The sequence below is a fragment of the Zalophus californianus genome, chromosome 7, assembly GCF_009762305.2.
Source record: "Zalophus californianus isolate mZalCal1 chromosome 7, mZalCal1.pri.v2, whole genome shotgun sequence".
NCBI classification, from domain to species: domain Eukaryota; kingdom Metazoa; phylum Chordata; class Mammalia; order Carnivora; family Otariidae; genus Zalophus; species Zalophus californianus.
Window position 1 is genome coordinate 14,673,416 of NC_045601.1, and position 26,595 is coordinate 14,700,010.

Here is a 26,595-nt window from a genome sequence, read left to right on the forward strand (position 1 = left end):
AATCTGATTGGAAAAAATAACTTATAATTAATTTTTTCAGATTTTTAAAAATAGAATTCAAATATCTTTGTGAAAGTTTTTAAAGTAGAATTATTGGGATATGCACATCTATGTACTGAATACTTAAAAAGAAGGGAAAATCTGAACCTAAGCCGTGGCATACAGTATATGAAAGGCCTTTGATTTTCAAAAATGTTTTTATCTTTGTTTTATCATTGTTCCAAGATACTTTACATACTTATGTAATAACTGATTATTGGAATAGGCTCTACCAATGTGCATCATTTCCTTTTCTCTTTTCTAGCCCTGCTTTGTAAATTCACCCCTGTAATTTCCCATCTAAATATCTAAGTCCTACATTTAATGTGTAGTGCTAGCCCCTCACTCATGAAGTCATTTCTGACCACATGGGAAACAGTGAGCCTGCCCCCCAGCAGATGCTCTCAGCATGGTTGCGGTTGCCCCTGTACCCCTCTTCCAGTGCCATCCCCCTGTCTGCTCTGGTTTTCCTGGTCTAGTAAAGTAGAATCCAAAATCTTAGCACTTCTCCAGAACCTGTAGCATAGGCGGAGAAGTTTAACATGGCTAGAATTGTTTTGTACTGTGTATCTCCGCTTCCCAACAACCATGTAAAGTCTATAAGGCCTATGCTGATTCTTGTAATTTTTTATAAATCTTAATAGCTCTAAGCACAGTGCTGAGTACCACACAGAGGTGCATTTTAATACAACAAGAGCAGCAAAGAGTCTTTATCTTTTCTTATTTTGTAGAATAGTAAGGATATCACATGGGGAAAAATGATTAATTTCTGGAACTGTGCCAAGTGTTTTACACAGGTTATTTTGTAGCACACATCTTCATATGTCTGGTAAGGGGTGCTGCTGAAATTTTAATCTAGAAATGAATCTAAAGTCCATATGTTTTCCCCTACTTCACACATTTTTGCATCAAGGGTATCATTTTGAAAAAACCCAGAAACTTGTTACCTCCATTATAACCTAATGTGATAGAGATTTTTTTGTTTGTTTGTTTTCCCCTCTGTATTTTGATTTCTTTTCCTCGGGTCATCTTGAAAACCAAAAACTGAAGCAGATCAATGATACCTATACTCGCTCTCCTGAACTTATTTATATTGACATTGTAGTATCTTGCCCAGCATAGCTAAAACCCTCAAATTCATTTGAGAATATTTTTCCTTTTCTGACTCACTAATATTTGGAAGACATTTTAAAAATCAAATCTGAGCCATGGCCCTACGGTGGCAGAGTTTCAGGATAGCTATACAGTCAGTGTTTGTCTGCATTTGTCTCAGTCGCTAATCACATGATTCCTTCCTCATTCCTCTCTCTCTTCCCATCCTTTGCCCACCTTTATCCCTATTTGAGTTTTCATTTCTAGCCCTGTCTTTCTCCTTCTTCCTCCCACCTCTTTCCTATTCCTGGACTATCTATTTCTCCCATCCCACCTCCGACTCCGTTACACCTCCACCCAACCCCCTTTCTGTCTCTGTCTTAATTTCCCCCTTCCCATCTTTATCCGTCTCTTTCTGTCTGTATCCTACCCCTACAAAAACACATGCAACCTGCACATCCAGGGCCTCACAGTCTCACTGAGGTCACCTTTACAGGCACACCCAAACTGAAATGGCAACACACACTTCCCACACCATTGCAGTGTGCTCGCTTACTTCTGAGATGCGAATGATAATATTTCACTTGTAACAGAATAAAAAGGTCAACCTCATATCTTTGATCTGGCCTCTGGATCAGGACATTGTGTCACTTTTCCAACTGCCTCCCTTGGAAGGCCTGTTTCCAAAGCCATTCTGTGATGCTAGAGTGTGCTTGGTCCCATCAGTCTAGCACCTTATGGACATGGACAGCAGGCATGCATGTGTACACACATGCACACAGGTGTGCGTGTACACCCAGAGTCAGCTAAGCTTCACAGAAATGTATGTTAGGCCCAGGGTTTTACTAAGTCTTTTATGAACGCAGCTTCATGAATTTTTGGTCCTTGGCACCCAATCACTTTATCAGCAACACCCAGGCTTTCAGTCACAGGGAAATCCTAAGTACTCAGGATAAAAACATTTCTCACTAGAAGAAATAACCCACAAATAAGCAATTTGACCTGTCTCAACATTTTTTTTTAATCCCCCAGAGCTTTTTGAAACCAACTTTCCCTCTTTCTTCTTGCTTATTAAATAACCAAGGCAGTGGTTTATCCTATAACTAAGAGATAGTCTACCCCCAGGATGGAGACATAATTGCTGTCAGCTTTGAAAGGATTGGGTACCCTATAATTTCTTGGATCAGACTGAGTCTGGTTTGATGTATTGTTTGTATGTTTTCTTGTTTATTTTGTCCAACAAATACTCAACAAATTTAGACCCTGTGTTAGTCAGCTTAGGCTAACTAAAACAGCATCTATTTTGTTATAACAAAATACTGTAGACCGGGGACTTAGAGAACAAACATTTGTTCCTCATAGTTCTGAAAGTCTGAGAAGTCCCAAGATCAAGGTGATCAAGGTGCTGACAGGTTTGATTCCTGGTAAGAGCCCTCTTCCTGGCTGGGTCCTCACATGGCAGAGAGAGAGAGAGAGAGAACTCTGTCTCTCTTCCTCTTCTCGTAAGGACACTAGACCCATCATGGGGGCATCACCTCATGACCTCATATACATCTAATTACTTCCCAAAGGCCCCACTTACAGATACTATGACACTGGAGGGTTAAGACTACAACATGGATTTGGGGGACACATAAACATTCAGTCCATAACTGGCCCAAAGTTCATTCTGAGGTCTGGCTTGAAGCACATGAGAATTTCTTCCAAACTTATAATATAATGATGAAAACTCAATCCTGGCATGAGGATTTCATTTCATTGTCTGGTAATCCTTGTAGTACATAGCTCTGTGCTTTGGAATCATTCAGATAATCTCAGAACCAAACCACTTAAAATAGTTAAAATGCATTTTATTCCTTGGTTGTCTTCTTTTTCCCATATAATTTTCTGTTGACATCTACCAATAAGGGTAAGAAAATGACCCATGTCAAAAATATTTTTTATGCTAGTAACCAAGATATTAGTCTTAATTCACTTATTTCTTATGCTATATAATGTGCCAAGTTATTTTATCTCTAAGAACAAGAAAGGAGAAAAGTGCTAAGTTGGCAGGAAAAAATATGAGTTTCAACTTTTCTAGAATGTAAGTTGTAAATATTTGGCAGGATCTCAGTTGTCTGAGAGCTTTTGCAAAGTAGTCATGGGAATGTTTGTGGATTTAAACTGGAATGGTAAACCATTTCATTCTAAATTTCATGATAATACAGTGCCTACTTTAAAATTTTTAAGAAAATTAAAAGAATAAAACGTTTATTTTAAAGGACAATTTAAAAGACTCATTATTTAGAAAGAAAATTTATATCTATTTTCTCAAAATTTTCTTTGGAAATTGAGTAGATCTAGAAATCACTTTAATGCTAAGTTGTGTCAGGTTTGAAGGGCTGGAATGTTGAATTGAGAAGTAGAAAAATAGATTGTTCTCTCCTAAGATCATTCAATCTTGGGTGCGTTAGGAGACGTTTAAATGATTTTTCATGGAGATGAATTTGGGGAGGGTTTTTAATGCGAAAATTTTAATTTTGTTCTTGGCTGCTTTGCTCAGTTGCAAATTAACAAACTATTTACTTCTAATTAAAGAAAATAATAAGCTCTTTTATTGATGGCGTTCCATTCTATTGTAACAATTCTTCATAAATATTATGACAGCTGTGGGAAGAGATAGGGTGCAAATAAAAGAGCAATTTGTTTAAAAACAAAAAAAAAACAAAAACAAAAAAAAACCCTTAAAACAAAAATGTTACTGAAGCAAGGAAAAAACCCAAGAATCTTCTGTGTATATGTGCCTTATGCCATTTTTAGTACACAGATGTAGATTTTCCAAACTTGTGGTTATAATTAGCAGTTCTTTTTTTTTTTTTTTTGATGTCTGCTTTGTTTTCAGATTGAAGCCTTTATGCTTCTGTAATTATGTAAACCATTACAAATCACAAACTGTCAATATGATACAATGTAACTTTAACAAAAATTAGTGGGTTACATTTATTTTATATACCTGATAATTCCTTTCAGGAATGGGGTTTCATCAGACATGGACTAGATCTATCATTTTCTTTTCAGGAAGATACCTGAATCTTTCTTTTCTGTTTGCCCTATTAATTTAAGAAAGTATTTGTTTTTTAATTAGCCCCATATTGATTTCAAGTAATGTTTTTTCAAAGTTAGGTCCTGATTCAGTTCTAGTTTCTCATCCCCACTCATTGCTAAAAATATTTTTAAATTGCATTTATTGAACTTTTACCATGTGCCAATCACTCTGCCTCAGCAATTTTGTCTTTTATTTTATTTAATCTTCACTACAAGAATCAAATATAAGTATTATTTTCACCATTTTACAGATTATGATCCTGAAGCTTAGAGTTAATAAATTCAAGGTCACATAATAAGCAGATGAAAAACCAGATTTCAACCCCAGGCTTCTTAAGTTTTGGCATTAACCACTGTGTTATATACTCTCATGCTCCATTTGTTTCTTTGGATATTTATGCAGCACATACTTTTTAAGGACCTATTATGTGCTGGGGGTTGTGGACACAGTAGTGAATAGACCCATTGTCCATGCCATCCTGGAACTGATAGTCTCACAGAAGAAACAATTACAGCAGGGTGTTGTGGTAAATGCCGTGAGAGGGGAAGTACAGGGTGTCAGGGAGCACGTGACAAGCACAACCAACCACAGGGGAAATCTGAAGAAAGGCATCAGAATAGGCTTTCAGAGAAAGAAACATTTAAGTTAGGACCTAAGCAATGCCTGTGGGATTTGGTACATGAAGGAACCAATATTTTTAAAAGTTGAGAGATGAGAAAAAAAACATGGTACATTAAAGGAAATGGAAGTTCAGAATACCTGAAAATATGGTTCTGGGAGTGGGTTGGTAACATTGGTCAAAGGCCAGTCATTAAGAGGACTTGGACTGTGGTATGGGCAGTAGATGACATTAAAGAATCTTAGGCAAGAGAATTAAATGATCACCCTGGCCCTAAAAATCTCTGTCTCTCTTTGTATCTCTCTCTGTCATAAATTAGAACAGGAACAAGTAACGTAAGAGGTGGAGTAGGAGAAAAGTAGACACATTGAAAGATACGTAGGAATAGACTCAGTAATTAATCAGAATCTTGGAGAAGGAGTCAAGAATGACATCTAGATTTCTGACATGAGCAAATGATTGAGATCATTCACAAAGATAGAGAATACAACAGACTTGGGGGAAAAGCTAGTAGTCCAGTTTTAGACTGAGAAATTACTCAGAGATAAACCCATTTGATTTGGCAGTTAGGAAATCATTGACCACCATAGGGAGTAGCCACGTTATAACAGAAATCAGACGGTAGCAAACTGATGAGTAAATGAGAGGTAAGAATGTTAGGACACTGAATGTACCTTACGTTCATGAGATAGAGTATTGGCTAAAACAGAACATAGCATCTGGTGAGAGCTGTTTTAATAAAGGGTAATTTTAAGTGTGTGTCTATTGAAAGGAATGATCAAGAACTAGTAGAGGGGAAGAGACTACAAAAAAGGGAGAGAAAGTTGTTTCAAAGACACAGGCTCTCAAGGAGGCAAGGTGGGAGAGAAAATCAAGAGCACAGGTGGAACATGTAGATTTGTACCAAATGAGAGACACCTCTCCTTCTCTGAGACCGGAGGCAATAGGAAGGGTGAGTGTGGATGTGCCTACATTTGGGATGGAGTGAAAGAGGAAGGCAGAGATGAGGTGGACTTGAATTTGAGGGAATTCCTACCTAATTGCTGTTATTTTTTAGATCTAACAGAATAGTCTTCATTTTTGAGTAAAGAATTTATGTTGGGATAAATATTTTAAAAGTTGACAGTTGTAAAGATGTTAGTTCTTTCACATTTTAAAATTTATTTATCTTAGCAAATTCCTGAACTTCATGCAAGATCTATAGGCTATGGTAATTGTATAGTGCCACCATGGCCCCCAAAGGGAACAACTTAAAGATGTGTTTTTCAAAAAACTTTCACAAGAACTTAGATTTTATTTATTTATTTGAGAGAGAGACCACACATGCATGTGAGCATGAATGGGGGAGGGGCAGAGGGAGAGGAAAAGGCAGACTCCCCATGGAGCAGGGAGCCTGATGTGGGGCTCAATCCCAGGACCCTGGGATCATGACTTAAGCCGAAGGCAGCTGCTTAACCGACTGAGCCATCCATGTTCTCCAGAAGTTAGATTTTTAATTAGAAAAAGATAGTGTAAGTAATCTTGACATTATCATTGGTTTCAAAATTTTGTAATTTTACATTTTCTCTCATTTCATCAAATGGAATAGAGTGTTATATTTGTATTTAAATTCCCTTGATTCAATCTTTATGGTATTTGCTGTGAAATAAATATATGGTTTAACACTAAGTCCTTAGGGAAAAACAAATAGGTCTCAAATAGACATCGTTTAGTGTTCCTATAAATGGAGCTGCCCTTTCAATATGCAAAAAAACAGTCCTTTCTCCATCTGCCAGACTTAGATCTATGGGGCTATTAAGGATAGGCACTAAACATTTTAAATATTGTCTTTTGGATGACCTCAGGCATGCTATGAGCATCTTCTCACTTTTTAGAAGAATTTTTGAAAGGTATTATAAAACATTATTTAGATTCTGTATTCATTTGCCAAAGCTACCATAACAAAGTACCACATACTGGGCAACTTAAGATGGAAAATTTATTATATCAAGGTTCTCATGGCTAGATAGCCATGCTCCCTCTGACACCCTGGGTAGAATCCATCCTTGCCTCTTCCTACCTTCTTGTGGTGGCCTGAAGTACCTGACAGTCCTTGGCTTGCAGCTGTATTAGTGCAGATCCTGTCTCTGTTCTGTCTGTGTCTATGTCCAAATTTGCCCTTTATATAAGGATACTAATCACATTGGATAAAGACCCACCCTGATGACTTTATTTTAACTTGATTACCTCTCCAAAGATCCTGTTTCCAAATAAGATTACATTTGAAGTACAGGGGTTTAAAATTTCCACATCTTGAGGGAGAAGGGGAGAAGAACCCATAATACATTCCACTAAACATTTTGTTTTAATACCACGTTAGATCCATACACTCCTTTGACAGGGACACTTTTGATTTTCCATGCTTTCTTTTAATAATCTATGCTAATGATGACTCTGACATCTTCAGAGTCATAAAGTATCTCTTTTGTGGCTACGCACTTCTTCAGTTGTCTTCCGCATCAACAGTGCTAAGGGATAATATAGAAGCTCTTTCATGAATGCATTTTACTCCCATCCGTTTCCTTGTACACACTTTAGTGGGACCATTAATGAACTAAGATGTGGACAAAAAAAGGAAAGAGGAAAAGGAAAATGTAATAACTTACCCCCAAATCATTCTTCTGTTATTTTCTAAAACCACTTTAGTTTGGTAATCCTAAGCATATTGGTAAACTCATTATTTCCAAATATGTAACTAAAAGATTACAAAGGAGAATCATTTCACAAAGAATAACCTTTATTAATTTATTAATAGAATTATTAATTCATTGATAACATAGATATAGATCTAGCAAAGTTTATGCAGGTTAATAAACATTTTGATAATATTTGTCAAAGTTCCTTTTAGAAATATGCTTTATTTATTCATACATATACTCATTAAATATTTTCTCATTTAGATTTTATTTATTTATTTATTTTCTTTTAATTTATTTTTAAAGATTTTTTTTATTTACTTGAGAGAGAGCAAGAGTGAGAGCACAGAAGGAGAGGGAGAAGCAGACTCCCCATTGAGCAGAGAGCCCAATGCAGGGCTAGATTGATCATGACCTGAGCCGAAGGCAGACGCTTAACTGACTGAGCCACCCAGGCACCCCTTTAATTTTTTTTTAAGATTTTATTTATTAGAGAGAGAATGAGAGAGGGTAACAGAGAAAGCAGGAGTGGAGTGGAGGGGCAGAGGGAGAGGGAGAAGCAGACTCCACACTGAGCAGGGAGCCCAATGGCGGGCTCAATTCCAGGACCCTGAGATCATGACCTTTGCCGAAGGCAGACACGACCGACTGAGCCACCCAGGCACCCCTTTAATTTTTTTTTAAAGATTTTATTTATCTGAGAGAGTGAGAATGAGAGAGAGTGATAGAGAGAGCAGGAGTGGAGTGGAGGGGCAGAGGGAGAGGGAGAAGCAGACTCTGCACTGAGCAGGGAGCCCAATGGTGGGCTCAATCCCAGGACCCTGAGATCATGACCTGAGCTGAAGGTAGATGCTTAAACCAACTAAGCCACCCAGATACCCCAATATTTATTGATTTTAGAGAGAGAAAGAGCGGGTATGTGTGCAGGGGGAGGAGCAGAAGGAAGGGGACTTCCACGTTGAGCGCAGAGCCTGATGCAGGGCTGTATCTCAGGACCCCGAGATATAACCTGAGCCAAAACCAGGAGTTGGACGGATGTTCAACCTACTGAGCCACCCGGGAGCCCCTCATTAAATATTTTAACATGCTGTTTATCTACTCGGCAATGTTCTAGGTAATGAGAATATAGCAGTGAACAAAACAGAAGAAATAATCCCTGTGTTATGGTGCTTATATCCTAATAGGGGAGATGGACAGGAAAGAGAGCAAATAAGCTGTTTTGTTGAGAAGAGACTCAAGGGGTTAGGCCACAAGGACGGATTTAAGTTAGGAGGGGTTGAAGTCATCCAGGCAAGAGACTGGTGGCTTATACCAAGGCAGTAAGCAGCAGAGGTGGTGAAAAGTGGTTGGATTCTGGATGAATTTTAAAGATAAAGCCACCAAGATTTGTTGGTGGAGCAGATATGGTTTATGAACAAAGGTTGAGTAACGGATAGCCCCAACTTTGTACTGAATAAAACAAATAACTTGGGGAGAGTGATTCTTTTATGCTATGTACTGAAAATAATTTTATTACACATGAAAATTGTTAAGAGCAGAGTTTTCCAAGCAGATTTAAAGTTGGACTAAACTAGTAGTCATTGCCTTTGGGATATGTATTTGGAATTAAACTAAGTAATTAAGGAAATGGAAATGATTATGCTGTCATAGGAAATAAAAAAGAATGGGAACTGTCTTCTCACCTTTGACAAGTAGAGGTGGAAAATAATCACAATCGTGTTTTTATGAAGGCAATGAAAGAGAAACAGATTACACATAAAATTGTAATTACTTCACCTTGTTTCTGGAGATACTGGGAACATCTAATTAGATTTTCTGAATAAGATGGCAAAACTTTTAGATATTGAGTCAGTTTTATGTGGTTACCGCCAGTGCTGATAATCATGATTTTGCTGCTCTGGTCCAGGGGTACTTTGGCATTTTTAGATATTTTAGTGTGGTGGGCTCTTAGCCAATCTTCAGGGAGGTAACTCACTCCACCTTTGCTGGTCAACTCCTCTTCCCTTCCCACTCTCCTCTCTGTTCCTGTTGTTTAGCTTGCTGTTTCCACCCATAAGATAACCATCAAAGAATGTGAACACTATAGACTGGTCCTGAAATGGGATTTTTCCCCTTCAGCCTGTGAAATAGTTCCTACCTGAAACATGGAAACCAGAGGTAGTGGTTTATCTGGCTCTAGAAGTGATGGGTCATTCTGTATACAGAGGTTTCAGGGGAACACAGGATACACCTTGAGAACCTGCCTTTGCCTTGGGATCCCTCTACAGCCTGTGTAGAAGGCCATTTTGAGAATATTTTATGCCATGATTATGTGTAATTTTCAGCAAGTCTGACAGTGCTCAACAGTGTGCGTGTGTCTCAATTGGAATAAAGAGTAATCTGTGCCATGTGCTTTTATTTTAGGACTTTTCTACTTCCGTTTTATTGGTATCAGTGGGTATCCAGCAATCACAAATTTTAAACCACAGGATATGTATTTAGTATTTTTTTAAAGATTTTTTATTTATTTATTTGAGAGAGAGAATGAGATAGAGAGAAAGCATGAGAGGGGAGAGGGTCAGAGGGAGAAGCAGACTCCCTGCCGAGCAGGGAGCCCGATGTGGGACTCAATCCCGGGACTCCAGGATCATGACCTGAGCTGAAGGCAGTCGCTTAACCAACTGAGCCACCCAGGCGCCCGTATTTAGTATTTTAAAGAAAAATGTTATAGCTTTTTTGTGTGTCATAAAATGTTTTGAGAGCTCTTTCCCCAAGGGGAAAAGTGTTCAGTAAAACACTACCCAACTGTTCTGAGATTAAAAGTCATGATAATAAATGAAGACCTGGGTTGGTCCTGGCATGAACGGGAGATTTTGCCTTTTTATTTGCTCAAGACTAAAACCTTCATGCTGTAAATCTCCTTGATAGCTGTGTGATACTTGAGGCTAAGGGACTCTAAGATTCTAGCAGATGTGTAGGTATATCTGTTGATGAAGTAATGATATGCTAGTAATGTTTCAAAGTAGATTTGTACTCTTCTACGTTTCTGACTGCAATCTAATACTCAATGCTTCTTTCACATCAATTGATGTGCATAGGATTGTCCTCTTAATGCAAAGTTAAAAATGGTAAAAATATTTTTAGTCTATCTCCATTTTTGTTATTTTTGGATATAGGCATACAGTGGTCCAGGTGAAATGGCTCTATTCATTTATGGAGATATGAATGTATGTTTGTTTATCAACAATATTCAGCTGTGTCTACCTTCATCATTTACTGATATCAATTGGTCAAAGGTTTATAAAACATCTTTTCACATCAAATACAATTAGGTCTCCCTGAAAATGCACACTCTCATCAGTAAAGCATAAATTTATTTTTGGTCACTTATGTGGATCTCATCATGGAGTAGGAGTGGAAGGGCACTGAACTGTAAATTGTTACATTCAGATAGTGTTTACAAAGTAATAACAAAATAGACCCACATGTCTGTTGTGCTTTATTTTGTTGCAAGTAAATGAAATGATCTTAAATTATTTAACTAAGAAGTGAAATCTATTGAGAAGATACGTTCTGACTGGGCAGGAAAAGATTAGCTCAGCAGGCTTGGGTTGCTCAAACTCCATACATTGCAAATAAAGACCTATCTTTAGGAATAGTCCTTAACTGGCTCCTGGGAGATAACCTCTGAGCACTTGGAATATTCTTCCTGATAGGAGTGTTTTATATGCCTAGACCTTGGGCCATGCTCTACTACTACTTTGATGAGATCAATTTAATAATGTGTTTCATGGTGAACACCTATCTGTTTTTTCTGGAGGAGCTGGGACGGGAAGGCCTGGAGTCCGAGTAGCTGAGGTCAGTTATGTAAGCACTGCCCAAGTTACAGAGTCCAAATAAAAACTCTGTGGAGCAAAACTCATGGAGCATGCTTTTCTGGTTGCTGACACTTCACACATATCATCCACACACCATTCTGGGAAAAATTAGGCATGTCTGTATGTACTTCTACTGGAAGATCATTCATCCCTGGAAACTCATACATGGTTTCTCCTGGACCCTGCTTTATGAGCTTTGTCCCTTTGCTGATATTAATGTGTCAGTTCACTGTAATAAATTGTAATCATGAGTATAATAGCTCTTCTGAGTCCTGTGGCTTCTTCTAGTGCATCATAAAGCTGAGGATGGTCTTGAGGAGCCTTGACATTCTGACAGACCCAGTCTTGAGAAAGACGAAGGCAAGTAGTTCTTGGGGCCTCAACAGCAGGACCTGGTGACAATTGTATTTAGGTCATTGCCATGTGACAACTTGACTCCAGCTAACTTCTGGATCCAAGCAGAGAATGTGATGGGTGCAGCTCAGGTCACTCATGTAACAAAAGATAGGGCTGTCACACAAACATGACCACTAGGGGACATGCTGTGAATTAGGCCAACTGTTGTCTATGCCAGTATGTATTTATATACATAATATTTCTATTATTACTATTTAGTCTTTCTTTTATATCCATTCATATTTAAAAGTGGCTTTTTGTTATTTTGTAAAATTTTTTGTTTCTAGTAGAATGACAGGCACTTCAGCTGATTAGTTAATACTTTTCATATTGATATTAAAAATCACATTTATAGGTTTTATGTATTATTCAGGAAACATTTATGTTAATACCTGTATTTTTTATACTAAACTTCCTATCTAACAGGTGGCTCAAAGTATAATAAACTTGGGCTCAAATCTAATCACTTACAAGGGGTGTGATCTAGGTCAACAGTTGAACCTCTCTGAGATTCAGCTTCCTTGCTTTGAAATAGGAAGTGATACTCCCATAGGTAGTGGTTATGAATATTACATGAGATAATACGTATACAAGCCCTCAGCATAGTGCTTGACACATTGAGATGTTCAACAATACATTATTGATTCTTTCCTATCTTCTTCTTTTTTCCTCATTTCATTCCTATTAAAAACACCTACTGAATTAGAATGTGTAAATATGTAAGCCATGGAATCATCTAGTAAATATTGGAATTCATACATGTAGTCTATAATGTGACTATTTTGTCATATTTATGCATCAACATTTTTCATTTCATACGTAATTTTTAAATGTGAGAATTATTTAAATTTTTGTTTCATGCCAAATAGTTATATCTGATATCTGTTTTCATCAAAATTATTCTCTTATTCCTTTTCCTCTAAGCAGCATAATTGTTTCTAGGGGCATAAAATCAACATGTGGCAGAGCAAACTTGGCCATCCTTTCATGGATAAAAATATGAAAATAGATGGTAGATAAGGCTTAAATAGGTGCTGATGCTTATAGACTAGTAAAGTGACACAAGATATTCACACACACGCAATGTTAGAAAAGAGGTTGTTTTCCCCCAATTAGAGGAAATGGTCAGGAAAAATTATGTCAAAGATACCTGTACTTTTAAACGTTCCATAAATATCAAGGATGGACTTTGAATCTCATTATGTGTCATTAAAGGAGCTGAATAGCAAAAATAAAGGAGGAGAAGAAAGAGAGAAAAAAGCCCTGTAAAGTCTGTTTCAGTCATGAGTTAACTCCCGAGGGTATAACCAGGCACAGAGGCATGTGCAACTTCCCTGTTTTTCCAGGGACTTTTTGACCCAGGCAGTCCTCTTAGAGCTAGAATTTTAGGTTTAAACCTCATTTGAGGAGAGATGAGAGAAAGGAGGAGCCACAGAAGTGAAGTACCCCTTCCTCTGTTCTCTCTCCCATCTTTATCTCCCTCTCCCACTGACCCAATTGGGAAGTTCTGTTCTTTGAACAACCTCGGATTCAGCATGAATATATTTTGGTTCCACTATAGAAATCTAAATGTGACTGTCGAGGCTAAAGAGAATATAATTTTAAAAAATACTGCACCAAAAAAAGAGCTTATCACAATTTTACCTTAATAATAGTAAAAAATGATAATTGTGGTTTTGAAAAGTGCCTGATAGATTCCTGACTAGTGCTTAAAACTGAAAATTGGTAAGGAATAGGAACAAAACCACATTATCTTTGTTTTTCCATTAAGTCAGGCTCCAATTAGTTACTTGCTTTCCTAACTCTTTCTTTTGGTGGCCAGTACCATGACCTGAATCCTGCCAGAGTAATCAGATTGGTGCTGTAAGTATTTATATATGTGACAGGAAAGACATTTTATCTGAAAGATTTTTTATTAAAACATTGTTCCAAAAAATAACTGATATTTTCAGTCACAATAGTAAAGGTCTCCTCTAGTTGATCATTTGCTATATGTAAACAATGCTTTATGCAAAATGGAAGAGCAAAATTTGTCCAATAATTACTAGAATGTTTTTATTCTGATGTAATTTTTGATGTGTTTTGTTGATTTTGAACAATGTTTACATTATATGCAATTGGATAGAGCTTACAGAAATACGAAGATCATTCTCTAGTATTCATTTTTGCCAGCTCTTTACAGTAAGGCTGGCCAGAAGTTTATTATTCCACCTCTTTTACTAGTTAAGTAAAGAATTGATTACATAATGCTTGGTCCTATAATTTAGTGTATTGAAAATATGATACTTGTGCATTACAAATTAAATTGATAGAAACATTTTTTAAACATTTTTATTTTAAGGAGAAATATTTTCTCCCGATTTCTATTTAGACTGGTAATAACCATCAGTCTACATCTCTTTACTTTGTGCAGGAAGACACTGGTGGAAAAATTTCCAGAAGCAACTCTTATTTCCTATTTTAAAAAGAGAAATTCTGCATCATGATCTTATTTGTATCTCTAAGATTCTGAAAGATATTTGCAAATAAGCATCACATATCTCTGTTGAGTGTGATTCACTCAACATTTACATGATTATTGCCAACTAGTGTTAAGCACTGTGCCTTGTATTAGGTATATAATGATATATCCAACTTCTTTATCTTGAGGAAGCCGCCCCATGATCTGAATTCCTGGGGACACAGATTTATAAATAACTAATGCAGATTTGTAAATAACTAACACAATCAGTAATGCAACATGATCATTCTAATCTGAACAATGTATTTAGGGCAAAAGAAGTGACTTAATTCTAGTTGGAAAACTGAAAAAGCTGAAGTATGAGCTGAGTCATGAAAATTGAGCAGGAATTTACCAAGCAGAGAAAGAGGAAAGTTGAGGGTATTCTAGGTATCTGTTCTTATAATAAAAAACATCTACCCTTCTTTATCATGCAGACTGGAAACTTCAATCATTCCTTCAACTAATACTTAATGAGTTCTTACTGTGAATAAGACATTCAGAAACAAGATATTCTGTGTTGTGTTGCAGTCTGATTGCCTGGAAACTGGAGAACATTTTTCTTTACCCATTATATATATATATACACACCACATTTTAAGAGCCATTAATATGGGCATAGGGGCTACAAAAATCATTTTATTTATTTATTTATTTTATTTATTTATTTATTTATTTATTTTACAGAGACAGCGAGAGAGGGAACACAAGCAGGGGGAGTGGAGGAGGGAGAAGCAGGCTTCCCGCTGAGCAGGGAGCCTGATGTGGGGCTGGATCCCAGGGTCCTGGATCATGACCTGAGCTGAAGGCAGATGCTTAATGACTGAGTCACCCAGGTGCCCCCAAAATCATTTTTTTTTAGAAAATTGCATTTATTCATTTATTCAGTCAGTCATTCAGCCAAAAATATATGCGTGCCTGTCATTTACCTGGATAGTAGGATTCAGGAGTCATTCTATCCAAACAAAATTTTGTGAAGAACAGAGGAGTCAGGATTGATCTCGGTGATGGCCACAGTCAGAAAGAAAGGAGAGAGAGAAGGAAAAGAGGCTTGTGAACCAGGCAGGCTGATCAAAGAGGTTTGGGGAAGAACAGATCAAGGAGAGGTTGGTACCAGCAGTCAACACAGAGAGGCTGATGAGCTGAGTTGCTCAGTGGTCACTGCTGACCTGATGGCTGTGTCCACGAGCATGTGCAGAAGCAGCTGGAGGGGAAGGAAGACTGTGGGGCACCAGTAGATTCGACAGGAGAAACATCAGAGGCAGCAGTGGGGTCACAAGAAAATGGTCTTCAAAGTGGCAGAGACGAGTTTGTGTTTAAAGGCAGATTTGGGGGGGATGCTTGGGTGGCTTAGTCGTTTGAGCATCCAACTCTTGGTTTTGGCTCAGGTCATGATCTCAGGGTTGTGAGATGGAGCCCTGGGCTCAGTGTGCAGTCAGCTTGAGATTCTTTCCCTCTCCCTCTCCCTCTGCCCCTACACTTACTCCCTACTCTCTCTCTCTATCTTACATGCACAATCTCTCTCAAATAAATAAATAAATAAATCTTTAAAAAACAACAACAACAAAGGCTGAATGGTTGAATGGATGTGACTTGGTTTTTTGTGTCAAATTTTTTGGAATTTTTATCTTTTCAAGAAAATTCCCTGCTTTGTCTCATTTTCTTTATATATTTTCAGGTTAACACAGTATAAGAAAAACTTCATTTGCATTTGTTCACTGAATATATCACATATTTATTAACTTTTTCCTCATTGTTATACTGCATTTATATTCTTAGGATACAAATGGATATTTTGCATGATAAACAGGCCATATTTTTAATGATTACATATAACTAATACAATAATTTTGATTCTTATCACACTGAATAGTTTTCATTGTAGCTCACTAACAATTTTATTTATATGCTTAGGATATAAAGTCATTATTACATTTTTTGCTATATTAATTATAAACAGTGTGAATAGTGGAATATAAAAGGGAATGCCTGAAAATGAAAACTCTGTTATTTTTGAACATGTATTTCACAGTATGAGAACAAAATGTATTCATCTGTTCATTTTATGAAGAGAGAAAATGCATTTAAAATTAGAATTGTGCCATTCAGAGACCATAATTCATGCAGTCATAAGAGAAATATAAATGCTCCCTATCAGTGGGTAGAGAAAAAAGTCTCATTTGAATAAAACATTTGGTGATTAAGTATCTCTACATAGAACTTTTCCTTTCTTTTTTCTTTTTTAGAAAGAAAGACAATTGGATATAGTCAGAAATATAACATTAGGCTTTTAACATGATTCAGGGAGAACCAGGAAACTATAGCGCTTGAACCCAGGTAATAAATGGAAAAGTTCTTTCTGTGAGAAATCTGAGGACACCAATCCTCCACTGACCATGAACATTAGCATCACCACCTGTTTCCTTTCTTCTGAGCCAAGATAGACCTTAATTCAAGGTTGGACAAAGCCCAGTATATTAAGTATTTTAGTGATCTTTATAAAAAATAAGAGACCCTCCATGAATTGAAAATGGGCTTTGACTTATTTTTCTAGTAGTGGTGATGGAGTTGCCCTGATCAGTCTGTAATCTTGCACTTACGACCCTCTTGAGTTCAGCGCCACGTTCTGAGAGAAGCTGAGCTAGATTTGTCAGGCTGAGAAACAGGACCTGGCCAGCTAACCCACAGGACATTCAGTCTACAATCTTAGCTGTTCTTCCACAGCTGGCCCCTGAGCTAAGGAGATTACTGCAGCCAGAGTGGGCTTAGGTAAGCCCTGGTAATGTGCTCGCCCACAGCGAAGTTGGGAGGTTGGTACAGTTTACCTGGGGCAACTCCCCTTCCACGTCTCTCTTATCTTTTATGTTGATAGTGACCTCTTTTCCTTCTCTAACCCCCTACCATCTTTGACTCTTGACAAAAATTCCTTTCTAGAAAGAAGCTGGTATGTATAACAAAAGCCCAAGCATTAAGTCTCCTGAGGTTTTTGAGCAAGTTTCTCTCCAAAGGGTTGTTTTTCTCCAATAACTGGTAATTGCCAATCATATCCAAAATAAAGAATTTAAGTATTTAGAGATTGTTCGTACAGATTTCACCACAGTGAGTAGCAGAGGTATGACATAGAGAGAGAGGGAGAAAGAACCATTTTTTGCACTTACTCATTAATTTTTTATCTCCTAGCGGAAACCCCCACTGGTGGTAGATGATCTTTTTGAGGACATGAAAGATGGTGTTAAGCTGCTTGCTCTTCTGGAGGTCCTGTCTGGGCAGAAACTGGTAAGGACTTTTCCTGCGACCAGACTTGTCAAATTGTTCCCCTTTGGAATCCGGGGGTTGTGGAGTTGGGAGTGTAAAAGGTGCTGTCCCTATAAGACAAAGTTCTATTTTGTAGTTCTTCTGGCCTATCAGTCACTTCTGGGAGCAGAGAATACATTCCCTTTCTCTTTCCTCCCACCTTTAGTGGATCTGAAACATTACATCTAGTAGTAGCTACCTTGGAAGGCAGAGTAAAAAAACTTCGTTAGGATTTTGTCATGTTTAACTACTGCCTCTCTGTGGTGTCCAGGAAGATGACTTGCAGATTAACACACCTCAGTTTATAGTGTTTGCTTTCCATTTGGAAAGGGTGTTTGGTCCGTAACTGTGCATTACTTATGTAGTTGCTTGCTGAAAATCAAGTTGGAAATAAGCGTGACATTCTTCATGCACTTGTGGACATCCTCCATCATCAGTCATTTGTCACAGGAACAGCTTGTTTTTAGGTACAGTGCAACCAGCAGAGTGGAAAAAAAAAAAAACACATTGACAGTGAACTACAGAATATATTTTTCTACATTACTCAATAATAAAGTATAGACAGTCCCCAACTTAGAGTGGTTCGACTTCATGACTTTTTGATTTCATGATGATGTGAAAGCAATATACATTTAGTAAAAACCATACTTGAAATTTTGAATTTGGATCTTTTCCTGGGCTAACGACAGGATGATCCTCTCTCATGATGCTGGGCAGTGACAGAGAGCCACAGCTCCTAATGAGCCACGTGATCACGAGGGTAAAGAAGCGATACATTACAAAAGCATTCTGTACCCACATGGACATTCCGTTTTTCACTTTCAGTATTGAATAAATTATATGAAATATTAAACACTCCATTATAAGATAGGCTTTGTATGAGGTGAGTTTGCCCAACTGTAGGCTAATGTAAATGGTCTGAGCACATTTAAGGTGAGCTAGGTGAAGCTGTGATGTTTGGTAGGTTGGGTGTATTAAATGCATTTTTGATTTGCAGTATTTCCAACTTGAAGTGAGTTTATCAGGATATAGCCCCAATGTAAGTTGAGGAAGATCTACATTTTGTTTTTCTGGATTATGTTTTGTTATTTCAGAGTAGTAGAGAAGTAAGTAGTTTGCAAAGATAAACTACTTATAAGTGCTATTTGCCATAATTACAAAAAAGTACTCAGGAAATAATCCTCAAACTATTGTATAACATGTTAGAAACAGAGTCCAAAATTGGGAGTACTCATTTTTTCTTTATCTACTGCTTCTTGACAAAAGCTACACAATCATTATTACTTGGGTAATTGAGTTTTTTAAGTGTTTTCCTAAACATAAATTTCCAGTTAATTTTGTGCAGAGTCCTCAAAATAGCTTTTGTAAAAGAGTTTGCTTGTTGAAAAATTACAAACTGGTAATAATTTTGTGTAAATCATTTATCTTAATAGGATTCATATTGTAGTGGATGCTTTCAGCGCCCCTGTGCCATCTCAGCTCGCCTCCTTCTTCAGCGAGTGAGAATTCAGACAGTGCGAAACATTGCCCATAGATTGTAGCAGCATCTAGCCTCAAATCCTGTTTTTTTTCTTAATCTTTAAATTTTTTTATTTTTATGTTAATCACCATACATTACATCATTAGTTTTTGATGTAGTGTTCCATGATTCATTGTTAGTGCATAACACCCAGTGCTCCACGCAGAATGTGCCCTCTTTAATACCCATCACCAGCCAACCCATCCCCCCACCCTCCTCCCCTCTAGAACCCTCAGTTTGTTTTTCAGAGTCCACCATCTCTCATGGTTCGTCTCCCCCTCTGATTTACTCCCCTTCATTCTGCCCCTCCTGCTATCTTCTTCTTTTTTTTTTCTTAACATATATTGCATTATTTGTTTCAGAAGTACAGATCTGTGATTCAACAGTCTTGCACAATTCACAGCGCTCACCATAGCACATACCCTCCCCAGTGTCTATCACCCAGACACCCCATCCCTCCCACCCCTCACCACTCCAGCAAGCCTCAGTTTGTTTCCTGAGATTAAGAATTCCTCATATCAGTGAGGTCATAGGATACATGTCTTTCTCTGATTGACTTATTTCACTCAGCATAACACCCTCCAGTTCCATCCACGTCGTTGCAAATTAGCCTCAAATCCTGTTAACATGTCTCCAGGATTCCATCCTCATGGCTTTTATCAAAGCACAAGTTGCTCAAGGCAGCCCTGAAATGTGGAAGGGTTAGTGGTCCCTAAGGACCCTCAACCAGTAGAGATGGGAGTCCGTGAATAAATGCTCCAGTCTGCCGGGGACAGTTCTGTGGCATAATTTACACATATCTCATAGAGTACCTGGGTCCCCAGCAGGACTGAGGCCCAGTTGCTCACAGCAGAAACCCTCAATAACGCTTTTTCTTCTTCCCTGTCTCATTCTCCATGCATCTCCTCACTCTTACTACCTGGAGTCACCTCCCCAATAAACTTCATGCACCCAAGACCTTGTCTCAGGTTCTGCTTCGGGGGAAATCAAACAAAACACATATGAAAAGCTAATTTGGAATATACAGGTATATGCATGAGCTAAATAAACTGGATTAGCATTCAGATGTGGGAGTCATTGACTTGAGATATATACAGCCTTGGTTTCCAGATATAATTGGCCATCTTTATATATCCTCCTGAATTAAGCTATTTACTAGAAGCTTAAAGGAACCTTTGTTATAATTCAGTTGGTATTAAAGAGGTATATCATTCTGTATCAATATAATTTTGCCAGTGTACTTGACTAACAGAGTACAGAAATCTTGATGGGCATTTAATTGCCAAGCTAGATGATTCTAGAAAAAGTAATATTTTGACACAAGAGTCCTACTTCTGTTTAAGTGCCTACTCATTCAGCCGTAGAATAATAAGACCTTGAAGCTAGAAGAAATTTCAAAAAGAATCTCAGCATTCTTTCTTAGTGGATAAGAAAACTGAGACATACAAGGACAATTTCCAATTTAACCTTTCTTATTTATTTATATGGAGCCCTTTGAGTTTCTGAATTACATAAAATGAAATTACTCTGAAATTATAAATAAACCTTGGAAATGGTTATTTAAATTTTTTGCATGTCATTATGGTCCAGGACCATATTAACATGAAAAGCATCATTTGAAGGAATGAGTATCCTTGGCATTGTTCTTGAATATTCTTCGAGTATATTTTTAATCCATTTAAGTTCATTTTATGATTATCTTTTTAATGTGTGCATTTTTATTTATTCCTTTTCCTTCCTGTTTATAGCCATGTGAACAAGGACGCCGTATGAAGCGAATCCATGCTGTAGCTAATATTGGCACAGCACTCAAGTTCCTTGAAGGAAGGAAGGTAAGAGAGAGACAAAACAAAACACCTTTTTAAACAAGAAAGTGTGAGCATACTGATGTTTTTCAAGTTGACTGTGTAGTAAAAACACTGCATGTAAATTATACAGCGAGTCAATATTATTGTAAAATAATTCTAGATTTACAGGAAAGTGGCAAAAAAATGGCAGAGAGATTTCCTGTCTATACTTTGGGCAGCTTCCTCTAATGTGAAGAACTTACATACATAGTACATGTATATATATATATATATATATATATACATATATATATATGGCACAATTATTAAAGAAGGACTTTTAAATTGGTGTGATACAATGCATTAAAGCATAGACATTTGTCTAATTTCATCCCTTTTTCCACTAATGTCTTACTTCTCTCCAGGATCCAATCCAGTAACACACCTTGCATTTAATTGTGGCTCCTTGGTCTCTTCCACTCTATGACCTTGTCTTTCCTTGTCCTTCATGACCTTGATAATAGCTGCTGGTCAGTTATTTTGGAGAATGTCTCTCAATTTGGGTTTGTTTGATGTTTCCTCAAGATTAGATTGAGGTTATACATTTGTGGCAAGAATTCCAAGGAAGTGATGTTGCATTCTTCTCGGGGCACCATGTAAGTGGATATAGGATTGATGATCTTATTGCTGGTGATGTTAACCTCAGTCACTTGGCAAGGCTTTCTGCTGTGGGTTTTTTTTTTTATGATAAATTTATGATTTTTTCCTTTATAACTGAGAAATAACTTAGGGGAGATAACTGAGATTATGCTAATACTCTACTTCTTACAAATTTTGCTTCCTGATTTTAGCATTGATTGCCTTCTTCAGTAATTATTTCCGTGATGTTTGCCTAATGGTAATTTTGTGTTTCCCTCAGTCCTTTCACATGTATTAATTGAAAGTGTTCTGTAAGTAAAGGTTGTCCTTTCTCCCTCCCACCATTTATTTATTTATTCAATTATTTATTTTGGCATGAACTTATTTTATTCTATAAGTATAATCCAATAATAATAATAATAATAATAATAATAATAATAATACTCAAATTGTTCCAGCTTTGGCCATTTGGCTTCTAATATGGCCCCATCCTTTTTCAGGCATTTCCTCATTTTCCAGAACTACATGTTTTCCCTGCCCCAGTTCCGGAATCAACCACTTCCCTAAGCAGGCTTTGGTCTTTTTATTAGTGAACAATGTTTGCGTGCTGGGTGTGCTCATTGCTACTGAAGTTTCATTGCCCCTAAGCCCTCTCAACAGACAGATTTAGAAAATACGAATGTTTACTAACCCAGGTATATGCATATATGTTTTCTCTCTCTCCCCCGACTCCTTTCTCTCTCTCTCTCTCTCTCTCTCTCTGTGTGTGTGTGTGTGTGTGTGTGTGTATGTGTATGTAAACCATTAGTTTAAACTGATACTTCTGATCCAGTCCAATACCACAAGGTTTGTTAATAGCCTCCCATGCTTATTTGTTTCTATTTTCTCTGACAGTGAGAAACCTGGCTTTCATTTATAATACATTCACCTATTTTTTTAATCTTAGTATAGACGTAAAATTGTTCAAGAATTGCTCACCAGACCCCTGTGAGAAACAGATTTACTCACTGGAGAACAGTGTGTATGTATAAGTCTTTTGGTCTTTAGTATTACAGCATTCAGCTAAAAGACTATTTTCCAAATTTACTTAGGTTACTTTTGTTCTTTTTCTCTCCCTTCAGTGTTATGATAGTCTTTTGTAATAGAGTTTGGTAATCAAGGTGTATTCAGTTTTGAGTAATACCCCCTCACACACACATACATCCTAGTTGACTATGATTCTTATTCTTATTCTTATTATTTTTATTTTGGGGAATGAGACATCATTATGATTCCAAGAGTAAAAGTTATGCTTAGAGAAGGCACCCGCTCATTATCCTTACTATTCGATTCTCATTTTTCTTCCTTTCATTTCCTATCTCATCTTAGGGAACCAGCTTCTAATTTATTCTCCCAATGTTTCTTTTGCATAAATGAGCAGATGTATTTTCGTACACCCTCTTTTTTTTTATATGAAGGGTAACACCCTATAATACATTCCTGCACTTTGCTCTTCTCATTTAACAGTATATCATGGAAATCTTCCAAATCGGTTCACGGAGATCTTCCTCATTCCTTTTTACAGCTGCATTCATTATGTGGTTGTGCCGGAGTTTATTCAATCACTTATGAATGGGGCATTTAGGTTGTTTCTAGTATTTAGCAAACACAATGATGCAATTAAAGGCTGTCCACCATACTTTCACACTATTAGAAGGGTATTTTCTGGGTAAATTCCTGAAAGTGTGATTATCTAAGAAGTAAGTGTGTATGTGGTTTTGTTAGGTATTGCCATGTTTCCTTCCAAACCAGGTGCACCAACTGGTTTAGATTTAGCCTTTTCCCAACTTGTGGGAATTTAGGTGTCTGTGTTTGGCAGCACCAAAACCAGCTCTATAAATGGATCTCTAGATACTCCTTGAAAATAGAATGATTCAACTATTTCCTTGAACATCTATATCACCAAATTCATTTATTTACTACCCAAATGCATATTTGAATACTTTCCATATGAAAGGAACTCTAGAAAATACAAAAATACTTGATTCTGTTCACTGAATAATTTATATTTTGATCAGTTGGTAGTACGATTAAACAATATAAAGTCCAGTCATTTGTGTAGACTCCATGCCAAAGAGAGATTCTGGACATTAGGATGGTGTAGAAAAACAATATTAGCTTCTTATAGAATATTGGACATTGTTTCCAGATCACTAATATCATTATTAATGGAGTGTTCCTCTTCTTCCAGCTTCCTCCATGAGGTTTTCATAGAAAGCTAAAAAAGCCATGTTGAACAAGATATTTATATCTTTCCAAGTCACTGAGGCTCCCATTTTACCTATATAATTATAGTATCCTGCTTTGTTGTGAGCTATCCTTCATTGGATATAAAAAACATTCCTCTTGTTAATGTCTTGGGGAAAATTTAAGGACTTAACCTATAAAGGCATTGTTTGTAAAGAGGACCAAAGAGTTTTCTTTTCACAGAAGACTTGTTTTACACAAGATCATTTTCATAGAACAAACCTAAGTAATAAAATTTGACTGTGGGGAGGAATGAGTTTGTTTTAAGGCTCTTTAGTGCCTACCTTGCTATTTATTTTATTTTATTTTTATAATTTAAGAACTTATATCTCAAACATATTTTCAGGAATTTGTTTTTGACCTTTGGACCTAATTTGCCCTCCATTTAGGTTTTTTCTTTAGATAATAGAAAATCAGTTTAGTCTTTGGATTCTAGCTTGATTTAAGGAATGATAAGGGCACACCTCAAATTTTACTGGAGAAAACCCTACCATTGTGTTTGTTTTCCACTTGTTTACAGGGAAACTGGAAAAAGCATACATTAATACCTGATAGGAACCACGTAAACGTGATTCTAATGAGTAGATCCTGTACCATTTCCACCAGTTTCTTTCCCCAGTGAGGTATCAGGTAGGTCATTCTAAACAGTAATGCAAGGAGCCAACCACTGACCACCTTTCCTAAAACTTCCCTTAGTGTAGACAAGCGACATAAATTTAGTTCCTATAAAGTCAGATAGGTGATCTTAAAGATGAAGTGAGTTAGAGGCTAATTATGGAAACAGGAGAATTGAGCAAGTTTTGTGCCCTGTCTGGAAGATGGAAATCAACATTCAGTTCTAGCTATAGTTGCCTCAGTGAAATGCAAGCACAGGGATCTCAGATTTCCCAATTAAACAAGAGAAGTCAGCAATCTGGATTTTTATTAAAATCTAACTATTTATTTAAGTTATTTATTAAATAATGCAGGTAGTTGGCTACCTATATCACTGGTTAGAATGACTCACTCGACACCTCATTGTAGAAAGCAACTAGCATAAAGTGGCAATGCATCCATTCGTTAGGTTTTCCAATTTATCAAGAAAAGGTAGGGATCTGGAGTTTTAATTGAATTTTTTTTCGAAATTTATTCCCAAATAATTGGAATATTTTTTGGAAATACCTGTGGGCCTTGTATTAGTTTGCTGTGGCCCCCATAACACTACCACAGACTGGATGGCTTAAATAACAGAAATTTCTTTTTTCACAGTTGTGGAGGCTGGAGGTTTAAGATCAAGGTACCAGCAGAGTTGGTTTCTTTGTCTCTTCCTGCTTGCAGACAGACACTCACTGGCCTTTCCTCTGTGTGGGTGTCGAAAGAGAGAAGGAGCTTTGGTGTCTCCTTCTCTTCTCATAAGGACCTCAGTCCTATTGGATTAGGGCCCGCTCTTATTACCTCATTTAATTTTAATTACCTGCTTAAAGGTCCTGTCTCTAAATACAGTCACACTGGGGGTTAGGGCCTCATCATGTGAATTTGGAGGAAACACAGACCAGTCCATATGGGCTTCTGGCTTGCAAAATCAAACTTCCCCAGATTACCTGGGCCACATACAATTATCTGGTACAGGATTCTCAAACATTGGCATGCATCAGAATCAACAAAACCTAGAGATCTTGTTAAGGCAGATTCTTGAGCTGCACCCCCAAGGTCACCAGGTCAAAGGTGAGGTCAATAAATGTGATCCCATTCTCCTTCTGGTTTCTGGGAATTCTTCATTCTCTTTGAATGTCTCTATTGCCCATCCCCCACTCCTAGGCTATTAAGAATTTAATAGGATAAGTTCATAAGCCCAATAAGAGTAGGCTCTATGGAGCCTTAACTCCACTGATATAGTTGATGGCCCATTATAGAACACACAGTTTTTAAGAGGAAAAATAATTGTGGAAAGCATTTTTTCTTCAGAAGTTGAGCAAGATATCTTTAGGTTCTATCATAAATTCAGTATATTAACTTCATGGTACATCTGGAGCTGGATTGAGGTAGAAAATTCAACTTATCATTTTTAAAAAGAATGATATATAAGGAAAGATAAATAATCTGCCCTTCATGGAATGCATTAATCTTCTGGTTATTAGCATGTATTATATATCTGTGCCCTGTGGATACTAAAATGGATGTGGAGAAAATTCTGGAGAAGCTGTAAACCAGAGTAATCAAAATGGTTATGGACATTGCAATAGGTTCTGTCATAAAAGGTTAAAAAATGTGATCTTTATTTTCTACAAACATGTATTATTTGTCTCATGCTGTGCTAGGTTTAAAAGAAATAGACACATAAGCTTGCAATCTATGGAAGTTCTCAATATTTTTTTTCCTGTCTCTGAACCTGATGAATGAATTTCACCAGTGAGACAAAATCCCATAGGTATATCTCAAATATATCTCAAATTATTTACAGTGATTTTTGTGCTAACTTTTACTCTACTAGTAAATTTAAACTAATTACTCCAGAGTAAAGTATTTGTGGGATGATTTTGCATCTGATAATTTTTTAAAAGTAAGCCATTTACAAACTTCTAACTTTATTATTAATAACACATCTTATTCAATCTTGTCTGAGAATTATTGAGCTAGAAATCTAAGGAGCACTTTATTTTTTTTTTTTTCTAATTTGTTTAGGGATTATTGAAAGTATGGTGAGCAGTTGTTAATTGTATTGTTCTGAGAATGGCTGAGATAGACTTACCATACATCCGTTTTGCTGGGACTTAGGAAATAACATTTTTAGTAGTTGGGAAGGCGTTAAAATAAATAATTAGAGACAA

The 26,595-nt window shown here is 37.0% G+C and overlaps 1 protein-coding gene across 1 annotated transcript in view; it reads left to right on the top strand.

The window, feature by feature from the left end:
* The window catches only part of SYNE1 (spectrin repeat containing nuclear envelope protein 1), a 454,337-nt gene that overhangs the window by 92,831 nt on the left and 334,911 nt on the right, over positions 1 to 26,595 (top strand). Inside the window, 2 exon segments of the mRNA XM_035728590.1 lie at positions 17,444 to 17,539; positions 20,825 to 20,908. Coding sequence (XP_035584483.1) covers positions 17,444 to 17,539; positions 20,825 to 20,908 — 180 coding nt within the window.